Below are 13,933 nucleotides of genomic sequence, written 5' to 3' on the forward strand. Positions count from 1 at the left end.
CCAACCTTAACTCCACTGTATTGCTCAAACCCATCTTTGATTAGCATGCCTAGATCGAGCATTGCATGTACCTGATGCACCCAACTAAACCCACCTCGATTTCAGCATCCCAGCCCACGATTTGTCCCTCTATCGACACCATGACCTCAAACGTCTTGCTAAAACCCATCCCTTAAACCCACCACTCAAACTCGAAGGTATTTATTGACACCATGACCTCAAACCCATCCCTTAAACCTAAAGGTATTCTGACACCGATCCCTCGAACCCATCCCACAAATCTGAAGGGTTTTCAAAGGTATATTGATAAATAAATACATAAATAAATAAATAAATATATATATATATATATATTTAGATATTGATATATATATATATATATATGAATATATTTATCTGTATTTATAAATTTATTTGTAAATAAAAAATATGAGCATAATGTTATCTGCAATAGTGTTTGTGAAGGTATATGGTAGCTTGTGAATATTTTGCTAAACTTGAATTTAGCGTTGTTCTTGAATTGGGCTTGTTACAATATTTATGTGAATTTGGATGGTTTAACAACAATTATTGTGGAGACTTTGCTAAGATGATGTTGAATGGGTTTACACTATCTTGTATTGCATGATGTTTTTTGGAAAATATCATCTTCTTGCTTACACATTTGATTGAATGGTATGTCAAATAATTTCCTACGCTAAATATGTATATCATAAGGCCAATTTTGGCTCTTAAACTGTTTATCCTATTGACCACCTAAAGGGTAAGACATACGTTGTTTTTGTTGGTCGTGTGCCTGGGGTGTATGACACATGGGAAGAAGCCTGTGCCCAAGTTCATCAATATTCTGGAGCAGATCACAAGGCGTTTAAGCATAAAATGGAAGTAGAAGTTGCTTTTATGAAGTTTTGGCATATTGATGATGGGAATGCGCTACAAGATTCTTCATCCAGTACATATTCTACTCATTCCATCTCAAGTTCCAGTACTCCTTCAACTGAAGAAAGCCCCTACTACATAGGAGATGTTAAATACGATTTATTGAAATATCAATTAGATATCGCAATTGAGCAGCGGAACCATGCAATAAAGATTGCAAAGTTGAATGCAAGAATGCTAAACGCAGTGGCATCTCAAGTCCTACCCGATGATGAACTCAATAAAATGGCACATCTAAACTTAGGTGAATGACCATGAAAGTTGTGTTAATCTCTGATTTTTGTATGTGAGTACCTCTATAACTCTTATGTAAAATTGGATGTGTATATGTTCATATTTTTTTGTGATTGGAATTAATGGATGTGCATATATGATGAGTATAGATATTTTAAGATGCTCAATTATATTATAGGTATATTTTGTTGGCATTTTTCCTGTAAAATGTTTTACATTGAGGGGCCAAATACTAGAAAATATTTTATGAAAAAATGCTTTTAAATGCATGACTAAACACTGAAGATACTTTTCCGTTATATTTTCTAGAACCCAAACAAACATTTAAAAATATTTACCTTTTAGAAAAATATTTTCAACTAAAAATATTTTATACTCGAAATATATTTTATATATTACCAAACATAGCCTTAATAAATGAACTTTAACCAGAAAATAACAGTCACTTATTTATTTATTTATTTATTTTTTTATTGCAATTTGTGAGTTCTTTTATACTGACTATAATATTCAACGTATAGTCAATGAAGCTAAAATATGATTTTAATCATATGAAAAGTGAAAACCGAATCCCAATTTCTCACCTAACGAAAATATGGTAACCTCAGAACATCGGAATAATAATCAGCATGCGTTTTCACTTCAGCAGCAGCAGCACAGGGGTTTCCATTACAGACATAGAGCTAGAAGAAGAATGGCCAACTACTCTATAATACCAAACAAAAGTCAAAGTTTCTACCTCTTCAGTGCAATATAGCTTTATTGTATGAATTTAGCCAAAAAGACACGAGGGATGATAGGGCACAAGGAAAGACAGAAATGGGATAGTTTTCAGGCTTCACAGAACTCTGGGTTCTGTGACTGTGACAGTCTGCAAGACTGGTTTATTGCATGGCTCTAGGAAAACCTTAAGTAGGGGAAGGCTGTAGATTGTGATATTGAGGCGCACAGTGTCCCTTTGTGTGTTAAAAAATGGTAAGAAATCGGTGAAAAAATCGTACTTTTGTTGCCTCTGATGGAGATTTTGATAGTGACATTGGGGCTCCAATGGCGTCAAACAAAGTAACTTCATTTATGAAATGTCCATTCCCTCGTACACTCCATTAAATGCCATATCCCCTTTTTCTTATTCATGCCTTACTTTCTCCCCAGAACTCTGAAGTGCTTGAGCAACTTGGTTTCACATGGGTTTTTATACGGCTAGGGTGAGGAGATGACACGTAAGGAACGGAAAATCAAAGGGTACATAAACTCTTTTGTGATATTTCGGAACTGATGCCAACTTTTCTTCTGTTAAAGAACATTATTATTTGTACAATTTTTTGTCATGCGGTGACTTATAAGCGAAAGAATTTATAATTTTTGCCACGTAATTAATTGTAAATGTGAGCAGTGAAATTATAGACTATTTTTTTTTTTTTTTTTCACATTTTACATTTAGGATATGTTTAATTGTGTTGTTTAAATAATAATATCTTTATAATATTTTTTTATTTATACATATTTTCATAATACTTAAACAAAATAATATTACCCTTAATCACTTGGATAGCTGAAACAAAAGTTAAACGAACATTGTCGCGGTTCAATTTTCTTTTTGTAAAAAAACAGACAAAGAATAAGAATATAAGATTAGGCCCAAAACCCCATTTTGCGTAAAAGCCGATTCCCTTCGGAACTCTTTATGAGTAGTTTATAAGGCTTTTTGTCTACCACAGTGTCATTTCAAATGAATTGTTCATCTGGGCATTTCCCTTCCTTTGCTACTTTGCTTAAAGTGCTTGTTTGTAATGGCTTGTCGCAGTTCCCTTCTCAGGAGTAAAGTACTATTATAATCAGGTCTAGATAGGATTTCTATGTTGGTCATCCAGTAAGGCAGCTAATGCAGGACACTAAGAATAAAATTGAAACAACAACAAAATAAAAGGATATAATCTAAAAGTCAGTACTAAGCAGGAAAATCACTAGGAGTCAACACTTAGGATAGACCTGGAGTCAGCACCAGACCAAAAGAGAGACCAAACGGCCATTTTTTTTTTCATTAATCAAAATATCAACTATCTCCTCAAGAAGTACAATATGTTGCTTATAAAGGATTGTTAAACCTTAGTTCTAATTGGTTAGGAAACTCTAATTGCCTTATTACAAAAATAATCTTGCTTCCAAATTAAAATACTAATAGCCTAATGAACTACTAGGACCTAAAAAAAAAAATACAATTGACTTGCAAACAAAAATAATATTAAATAATAATTTTCTTGCATCTCCTGCATCATTCTCCTCTGGTTGGAAAAGACTCGACCTTGAGTTCTAAAGCATTGAAGGATTAGGATGTTGACAAGTAACACTTGCTTTCAGTCTGGAATCACCTTAGGAAGCATAGAGAAAAGAAAAACCTTGAATTCCACTGTGTTAAACTCTTTTGGAATAACAAAATCAATGTGTGGAATCAACATAATCTTATCTTAAACTATTGGAAGCATTATGTTATCAACTCTCTCCACTTTAGCAAATTGTTTGTCTTCATGCACCATGGAAGGCTGATCAAAAGCAAATTCATTAGCTTCCAATATCACATCATGTGCACCCTCTAACATAATACTCTCCGTAGAAACCATCTCTTCATCTTGTTGCTCTTCAATAGATTCATTTCCTTGCATGCATGTTAAAGCAACATTTATCGAGGCATGTACGTTTGTGTCAACATTAGGCTTTGGTGTTGCTTGAGGATTCTCCATGACCAAGATATCATCATCAATGTTGTCTTCCATTGGGGGAGCAATAAGTTCATTGTGATCAAGTATCCTTGGTTTCCCAATTGAATTGATTTGAGTCTTCTTTTGCTTCATCTGAGCAATCCTGTCTTGAACATCTTTCATGAGCTTTACAGATAATTCCTTTAATTCCTTAGTAGATAAGTCCTTGATAGATTGTTCAAAAGTGCACTGAGGACATGAAATGGGATGAGAATTCATCCTATTTGCATTAACTTGAAAATTATTACACTAAGATTGTGATAGATATTTAGCTTGAAGGTATGGTGACAAATACTCATCACAAAACTTTTCTTTCATATCTTCCCACACACTAATGGCAGGTTCATAGACCCGGTTTGGATAGCACGGTTAGTTACTCAAAGTTGTGTTGCGTTTTCTGCTTCTTTTTTTTCTTTTTTTTTTTTTTTTTTTTTTTTTTTTTTTTTTTTTTTTTCAGCCGGATTTGTTGACTTTTGTAAAAAAAAAAAAACACTGTGCGTATACTGTTCACGCACTATTTATGCACTGTTCACACATTAAAAATATTAAAAGTGGGTCTCACGGTACTATTCATATATTTAAAAAATTATTTTGCTACAGTGTTTTCAGCAACAATCAGTTTTTAGTAACTTTCAGCAACAATAAGTACTATCCAAACAGACCCATAATTTAGATAGCAGAAATATTCAAGATTCTTCCAAAACATTTGTGCTCCACCACTTAACTTCAACATTGCATACCTAACATTTTTGTTATCTGCAAAATTTGCTTGCTCAAAGAATTGCTCCATCCCATTCATCCAGTAGACAAAATTCCGTGGATTAATTTTACAACCATCAAAATAAGGTGCTTCAGATATTGCCATAATAACCCAATGAACAAGAATCTAATTGAGTGATGTTTATTAGGCTGATCATATTGTGGGAATTTTTTTTTTTTTTTTAATGGGATAGTTGGGTCAGGTAAATGCTGGGTTGAAGTGGAAGTGGGACCTATGGTTTTAATTGGACTGCATAGGCTGGGCTAGATGACAAGTTTGAGCTTCTGATATACTTTTTTTTTTTGGGTATCATGTCAGGAAATGGTGGGTTAATGCAGTTCTCAAGGGAAACAAAAACTGCCGGATAGCGTTTTAGAAACAAGTGTGCCGGAGTCTTAAAAGTTAAAACAAAAATCTAGGTGACAAATTACATTTTAGATGGGGTTGTGGGTTGCTAGTGGACTTGCTATGGCACGACGGCGATCAAGTGATGGTTATGGCAGCATGAGACAAGGATGGAAGGGATCGAAGTTGCTGGTGGTGAGTCGCTGCAACCGAGGCTTGCGAGTGTGTATAGCGGTAGTCACGGTGGCAAGTGAGAACCGATGGAGATGGATCTCTGGTGTGAGGAAGACCAAAAATTGATGAACTAGGGTCAGTGGTGATAAAACTTCTTTGTCTTAGTGATTTAAGTATGGGCTTAGGATCTGTGGCCGTGGGGTTGGGGTCTTGGAGTGATTGGGATGTTTGTGTCAAATTGTCAATGGTGGCGATATGGTGGTGGTGCTAGCAGGATTTTTTTTTTTTTGGTGGTGTCTTTTAGTGGTGGTAAGTAATGGTGATTGGGATTTCTAATGGGTTGTGATGGTGGTTCAACAGTTTTTTTTTTTTTTTTTTTTTTTGTTTGGGTTTTGGATTGACTGTGATGATGCTTCAAACAGATCGGTGTTTGCTTTGATACCAAAATTGATGCAGAACAACCAGAACAAAATTGAAACAATAACAAAATAAAAGGATATGACCTAGGAGTCAGCACGTAAGCCTTGCTTGGAGTAAGCACTAAGCGGGGAAACCATTAGGAGTCAGCACCAGACCAAAAGAGAGACCAAACGACCAATTTTTTTTTTTTCATTCATCAAAAATATCAAATATCTCCTCATGGAGTACAATAGATTGCTTATAAAGGATTGCTAAACCCTAGTTCTAATTGGTTAGGAAACCCTAATTGCCTTATTACAAAAATAACATTGCTTCCAAATTAAAATACTAATAGCCTAATGAACTGCTAGGACCTAAAAAAAAAAAAATACAATTGACTTGCAAACATAAATAATATTAAATAATAATTTTCTTGCATCCCCCGCGTCATCAGCAATCATAGTTATCACACAATCACACAGCCTTTATATAGTTAAGGAGTGGTATAATTAGACGTATCAAACTTTGGGACCAAAAAAAGGTTTTTCAAATCTAAATACTTCTAAATATTATATGTATAGAATCCTACTAAATTTAAAATTTTAAGACAGTCTCATCTCATTAAATATAAAAATGTTAGGGCCCATAGAATCATAGATATGTTCGTTAACAAATTATAAGGTTAAAAAATGATAGAATTGGGCTATAATTGAATTTAGGCCAATGCTAATTAGAGATGACGAAGTTCAAGTTTGCTCAGAGATGATGACTTGCTGATCTCTTGCTCTTATCTTCGACATCACAACAAAATTTTGAGTGAAACTTATTTGATTGAGAGTTAAACATTTGAGGTTTCAAAGCAGAGAAAAATTCGACTCAATTTGAATTGAACTGAATGCAATATAGCCTATTGAAGATGATACAACCATGCTAAATTTGAAGTTTTCGCTTCAGAAAAAAGAAAAAAGAAAAAAAGAAGGTATGTACGTACAAAATTGTAATGATTTGAAATCTAAATTTTATTAGAAGAAGGGTTTTCACCATGATTTTAAAAATCCATACGGTCAAAGAACCGAAAAGCACCTAGTTCCTGATTTTTTTTTTTATCGGTTCTTAGCTGATTTTTTTTTATCAGTTTTGAGGTTTTATTGGACCAGATTTGTGTCTAATTATCGATTGAATCGACCCATCTGGTTTTTAAAACTACGGATTTTACTATATTTTAACCCACCCACCCGTATAAATCACATTGTGCAAGACTTTTTGTTGTATTATTTATATCTTCTAAATCATTTATTTTTTATGAATTCTTACTAATTTGTGAGATTTCATATCAATTTTATCTTATATTTTTATATTCTTAGTAATAGATTTATCAAGAAACTTAATGTGATATTCAATTAAAATTTTCATTTTTTTTCCTTATGTTTTTCATATACATGTCAATATTTCTACTATACATTTAATTAAAAATATATACAAATAACATAAGAACTATCTACAATATAAAATTTTAATATAATAACAATAATATAAACTTTAAAGCCTAAACAATATAATCTAATTGAACTACAGATAAATGTCAATGGTCAAGCGTATTTAAATTTTCAATACACTTCGATTTCATGCCAAATACTAGTCTAATTATGCTCTAATTTTGTGTTTATTATATTTATATACAAATTTGTGCATTCAAAATTAGAAAAAAAAAAAAAAAACACCCAATTCAAATTTATTATACTTTTATATAATATTATGAACGTGTATAGTTTATTACAGTATTTATTAGGTAGAAAGTTCTACACACACAAATCTAATTTCATATTTTTTTCTTTTAGAATAAGTCCTTGCAAGGAATTTTTATCAATCCTGTAGTGGGTTCCAATTAAATCATTTCATTCTCAATTACATTGTATGAAAATAATTAAAGAAAAAAAGTTCTAAAAATGTTAATACTTATTGTAGTGGGTTCAATTAACTTACCTCGTAGTTAAAGTCCTGAATAAAATATATGAGGTTCAAACTTTGTTTACACCAAAAATTCATTAAGGTCTTAACCTGATGATAAAAACAATTATCATGAAATAGATGTCATAGGTTGAAAATAATAATAATCATTTAAATCTTATAATTTAGGAATGTCTAAGTTAATAATTATTTATATAATTTTTAAAAGAAAATATGTTTATAATTAAAAAAATCTTTAGATTATATTGCTGAAACTTCAATTTCCCAAAGGCATCTTAAGACTCTTCAAGTATGAGTTTTTGAAGATAGTTTGATTGTTCATATTGAAAACAAAACTACTTATAACTTAAATTTAAATTTGATAATTGATTATTCTAATTGTTTAAGTGAGGGTAGGTAGAGATATTTAGTTCTGCTTTTCCTTAATAATTATTTAATACCTTCATGATATTTGAGTGAAAATATGTAAAAAGTGTAATGTTTTTGTTTTTTATTTTTTTATTTATTTTGGTAATAATAATATTTTTGTTAGTAAGTTGTAACTGCGCTTATGCATGAAAATATTCAATTATAGTAATGAAAAAATGGTCTTACATATAGTCATCTTTGTTGTTGCACTTAGTACTATGAATGGATTACTTACTTATTTGACCTCAAAACATGAAAAATAAATTGGAAGCATGATACAAAATTAGATAATAATTAGAAACTAATTGAATTTAATTTTGATTTCTTATTGTAATTCAACTTTAATATAACATATATGATAATTAGATTTGTATTGTTTACTTAATAATTGTTTATACATTTTTTTTTTTTTTTGCAACATTCTTAATATTAAAATGTGTGAAAGTTGACTTAAAACTCTGTGTGTGTGTGTATATATATTATTTTTCAATTATTTTATATATTTTTATAATTATATAAAAATATATTAATTAAATTATTAATAGTATTACCAATTCAACAGTGATCGAACAAGAAAATTAATTACAAGTTTAATTACAAGTGCTCTATTAAGTGTTCATCTTATCTCTCTCTGTTTGTTTTATAATAGAATTCATCTCCTTTTGAGTTGTAAGTTTGATCCAATTTTTATCGCAAAAATAATCAAATAACACATTTTTGTAAACTATGTTACAATTTACCACTGTTTCGAAAATACGTAGGAATCTATTACTGTTTGGGTACTCGAGTGTAGCGAAATCGAGTTTTCCATAATACTCGAGTTTACGGAACTCAAGTATCATGGAAAAATTTTGAAAATTTTTTATGGTACTCAAGTTCATGGAACTCGAGTACTATAAAAAAATTTTCAAAATTTTTTTGAGTACATTTCTTCAAGGAATTTGAGTTTTTGAAACTTGAGTTTTACCTCGAGTTTCAAAAAAAATGATAAATTCCTATATATTTTCAAAATATTGATATATTGCTAATTTTTTTGATAAATAGTAGTAGTGAGCCATTTTTGTCCAATTTTTATAGCGAACTTTTTTTTTAGAGAAAGGTAGGTGAAAAACCACCTAATAAAGAATATATATATCTCTAGATTCTCTACACTAATTTGACACACAAACCCATATCCAACATTAATATTATGCTCAAAATAATAATTTCAGCCTGTTTCAAAAGTAATAATAATAATAAAAAAAAAATAGGCTAATACATTAATCGGACTCTTAGCAAATAGCAGATTTTTATTTGTATTTTTAGCCTGCACTTACAAAAAAACATCAGCGCTGTGCCTCTGCATGAAATAATGTAATAAGTCTGTGTCTCTCTCTCAGTATATATTTTTCGCCGCCAAAGCAAAATCGGTTCTGTCTTGTAACCAGAGTAGGCATTAAATAAAAGCTATAATGAGTAATCTCCAACTCCAACTTTCATCATTGATGAGATTTTTTCATCTAGAAGAGCGAAAGACAATTCTGCAAAAATAAAACCCCATCAGGGTTTTGCCTATCACTCTCATTCTTCACCGTCCATTCACATACCAAATATCCCAATTGCTAGTACTATAACCCTAAAACCCCACAAACCCATCTCTCTGTCACAGAAAAAACCACAACGCCATCTCTTTTTACAAGCTTTTCGTCCCCAAAATTAAGTGCGTGAACCCAAAAGCCATGGCTTTTTTCTTGTCATCATCAACTCCAAACCCTAGCCAAGGGTCCAAGCCCTTGAACCCATATGCCAGGTCCTTCCAACCTTGGCAGAAATCTCTCCTCACCACTATGGGACTCTCGGTTCCTCACGAAATCTACTACCAACAAGCTCAACCGTTTCAGCCGTGGCCAGTTGTGTCTGGTTCTTCTTATTATGGGCATCCCAGTGAGCCCAGGGCTTATCTGCCTTGTGAAGCAGTATTCTACGATGCTGAATCACAGCCTCAAGTAGTGGTGGAGAAGCTGAAGAGTGTGGAGGTGCATCAGAGTTTGAGTTTTGGAAAAAGGGTTGATAGGGGAACCAAGGGACGAGTCGTGGGACCCAGATTGGTTTCACAAAGAAAGTCTGTATGGATGCTGAAGAAGGCTGGTGGTAATGGTGTTCTTACTTCTCCTTCAACTGTTCATGGCAAGGCGTTGAAGAGGAGGAGTGGTCGTGTGGTTCCTTTTCCAACTACTGTTGATGAAGTCCAGCGCTCTGGAACCACTACAGTTATGATCAAGAACATTCCTAACCAGTTCACGTGAGCTTTAGTTCTTTGATTTTATTTATGTTTATATGAGGTTAATTGCGTTGCTTTGATTTTATCTAGTGGCTTTTTCATTACTTCATGATCTTCTGACCTTAATTTGTATTCGGAATCATCAATAGTTAAGTAATTGAATGACCATGGTCTGTGGCGACCGAGAAAGCATGAATTGGGAAAAGTCATTGTTTGGTCGTACTTTCTCTGGTTATTCTGTCCTTTATCTACATTTGGTAACAATATCCGGAAGAAATCTGTCTGATGTTATTGATGTCCGTCACTTTTTTATTCAATGCCTTAAGATAAAGACAGACTTTTTGAGACTTGGAATATCTGGGTTCCTTTTGTCTTAGCGTGTGCAAGTGTTTGTATTAATGTATGCATCTACACGAAGATTAAGTTCAAACAAGCAGTAACTTGTGTACATGGCTATCACGCCTCTATTCTTTTTTGGGCCTAACATGTTGTCCTATAACAATGTTCAGGAGGGAGATCCTGCTGTCAATACTGGACAAGCATTGTCGGGATGAGAACCAAAAAGCAGACTCACTGTCATGCAAGTCTGCCTTCGATTTTGTCTACTTGCCCATGGACTTCATGTGTGTAGGAGCAACTTTAATTGAAGCATCATTTACCGTATCCTTTCTTTGTTTTTTCTGTATATTTGTCACAATCTGTGTTCTAATTTCAATTCAATTTTGGGGATTCTGTCCCGTAGGAAATGTTGGAATGAAGGCAAAACAGCTAATCTGGGATACGCGTTTGTGAACTTTACAAATGCTGTGGCTGCATTTAGGTTCTTCAACTCTTTCCATAAACGAGTATGGGAAGTTGCTAAAAACAAGAAAACTTGTGAAGTCACTGTGGCCGATATTCAGGTTTATTTCCCATGTAGTTTTTCAAATATCATTCCCAATTTTTTCATGTGGTGGGGTTGTTTTCGTTGGTTCTTATTTATCTTGTATTTTTGGCTTCTTTGAGTTTTCAATTCCAACAGTGATTCATACTAGTTCCTTCTCTTTGTGCAGGGGAAAGAGGCTTTAAGTGAGAGTTTCAAAGCCAGCAGGTTCTGGTGTAAGCGCAATTCGTTCCTGCCCGTGGTTTTAGAACCTCCAAGGGACGGTTCCAACAGCTGCAAGTTCATGACGGTTGGTGAACATGTACCTTGTGCACCTCCAAAGCATCTGAGAAAAACTTCTTGAAAGTTGAAACAATATCAATGTGCTTGTTCTGTCGTTTAGTTTACCCTAGGTTCAGTTTGTTAGCATAATTACATAACTCTCTCTCTCTCTCTCTCTCTGTGACCTTGCTTTGCGTTTAAGTTGGATCTTGGAAGTTGTAAATGATGATTAGCTAGGTTTGGTTTGTCTAGGAATCGGTGTACACTTTAGCTTCACTAACCCTTGGGGTAGCTTGTGACTGTGTTGGTTTAGGTAAAGAGCTAAACTAGCTTAGGAATTTGGACTCTGGTGCAAGCAAGCTGCGTGACTAGTGGGTGAACTCTGTGATCTGTGATTTCATTCTCTCCCTGGACTTGGTTTTGGGGTAATACGTGGCACAATCTGGGGTGAATTGAAAACAAGGTCTGTGGGGGTTGTTTCAAATATGGTTGTTGTCTTTTATTTTTCTCGGAGGAATTGTATTTTGCTTCTGCTTCCTGTGTTTTCATTCTCTCCCTGGGTGGATTAGGGCTTGTTAATGAATGCTCCTATATCTGGGGTGAATTGGAAACATGGGTTTAGTTTTAAGAAGCAAGTGTGAGCTTGAGTGTTAGTATCAATTGTTTAGGTTTGAGCCTTTGAGGAGATCTAAAGACTATGGGGACTCATGTTGTATATTTTAGACATGCAGATGCTTTTAAAACTTGTTTCTAATGTTATGAAATGTTATTATGTTCATCAGATGCTTTTTAAATTTGTGGTGTTTGTGGTGTGGCTGTCTGGGAACTTTTTTTCATCTCCTGCGTTTGTTTCTGAAAAAAAAAAAAAAAAAGGATAATTGTCAATGTTGTGTAAAGAATAACTTGTCTCACATTTTTTTTAAAAGTTATCATGGCTTTTGAGTGAAGTTTGTGATGTGCTTTTGCACCAAGTAAAAAAGTAATGCAGTGGTGATGAGAAAGAGTAAACGAGTTACATTTATATGATGAAACTAATTTTTTTTTTCTACATGTAGTGCAAATTTGGCCTGTGCTTTGAGTGCAGCCTGTGATGTCTTTGCACCAAGTAAAAAAAGTAATGCAGTGGTGATTTGAAAGAGTAAACGAGTTACATTATAAGATGAAACTAATTATTTTTTTTCTACATATAGTGCAAATTTGGCCTGTGTTCTAAGTTCTAACTTAACGTTTTTGAACAAAATAGCCATACAACGAGATAAAAATAGGTTTTGAGAAATGCTTGTGTGGTGTTATATCAATTCTAAATTAGTTTTAAGAAAGGCACCTTCAGAAAAATGTGAACAAATTAAGATTGTTGTTGAGTTATATCAAGTTCTTTGTACTAAAAGTATTTAGGGCAAATGCTTCTGACTTTCCATGTAAAAAATGAAGGGTTAAACTGAATAATGTGAGGTTGCTCCTGGAATAAAGCAGAGGGTTTTATTTTTGATAGTGTTGCTTTGAATTTTTTCTTCACAACTTCTCCTAGTTCTTGGCTTCTGTCTGTTTTCAAAACCTCACAATTTTATTTCTTGCTTGTGATCACATATACTATTAGACTTTTAATGTGCAATCTATAATAAGAGATGGATCTACTTAAAATGGAGAGTGATCACACATAAACTTTCAGATTTTTAATGTTCAATCTAAACCTTGAGATGGATGAGAGGATCCTATAATAAGTGTTTGAAGTAATTTGTCTCATTTTTAAACAAGTTAGCCAATGATATATTAGTGTGTGTGATTTGGTTAATTAGAAATTGTATTTTTAATGTAATAAAAAATAAAGAAGAAGAAAAATCAGGCATTACTAACCTTTTGAACTCGTATATTTACAATGTGCCCCATGGGAATTGTCCCTAGTGTTATCACAACTCTCTCTCTCTCTCTACAGTATACCCCCATAAGAGTTGGACACACACACACATATATATATATATATAGAGAGAGAGAGAGAGAGAGAGAGAGAGAGAGAGAGGTAGGTTGTAATACATGAAATAATCTCACGTTGGAAGGGGTTGAAGTTTGATTTTCGAAAGTTAGCTCGAGCGAGAGAGAGAGAGAGAGGTAGGTTGTAATACATGAAATAATCTCACGTTGGAAGGGGTTGAAGTTTGATTTTCGAAAGTTAGCTCGAGCAAGTGTCGCGTGAGAGTTGAGTAAAATTTATGTTTAAGGATTTCTCGAGTTAGTGTTGTGCAAAGATTGATAAAAGTTTATGTTTAATGTTACTTGAGGTCAGGGACAAAGTCAGGATTTGGAGTAAGGAGGGTAGCTCTGCTACTGGTTACATGCGGCAACTTTAGCCTCCAACTTTGATGCTTAGACACTGAGGGTTTTTTTTTTTTTTTGGGTCTTTGTTGTGTGTGTTTACTGCTAAGTAATGACAAAATTATTTTGCTATTTTTTTTTAAGTGTTTGGTTGTTTGTTTTGGGTAAAATTTGTTGGGTGGACTTAATTTTTTTAGTTTTACTATTGGTAATTTTTGTTGTTGCGCTAATGTTTT

At 33.2% G+C, this 13,933-nt stretch overlaps 1 protein-coding gene across 1 annotated transcript; it reads left to right on the plus strand.

Annotated features, from left to right (window-relative positions):
* The first annotated feature begins 9,701 nt into the window (after positions 1-9,701).
* On the plus strand, positions 9,702-11,469 carry LOC111990369 (uncharacterized). The gene is made up of 4 exons (XM_024022145.1): positions 9,702-10,264; positions 10,753-10,866; positions 10,986-11,145; positions 11,296-11,469. Exons 1-4 carry the CDS (start codon positions 9,702-9,704, stop codon positions 11,467-11,469), a joined length of 1,011 nt encoding a protein of 336 aa, XP_023877913.1.
* The last annotated feature ends 2,464 nt before the right edge of the window (positions 11,470-13,933 follow it).

Source organism: Quercus suber, unplaced genomic scaffold (genome assembly GCF_002906115.3).
Source record: "Quercus suber isolate HL8 unplaced genomic scaffold, Cork oak 2.0 scaffold_312, whole genome shotgun sequence".
Lineage (NCBI taxonomy): Eukaryota > Viridiplantae > Streptophyta > Magnoliopsida > Fagales > Fagaceae > Quercus > Quercus suber.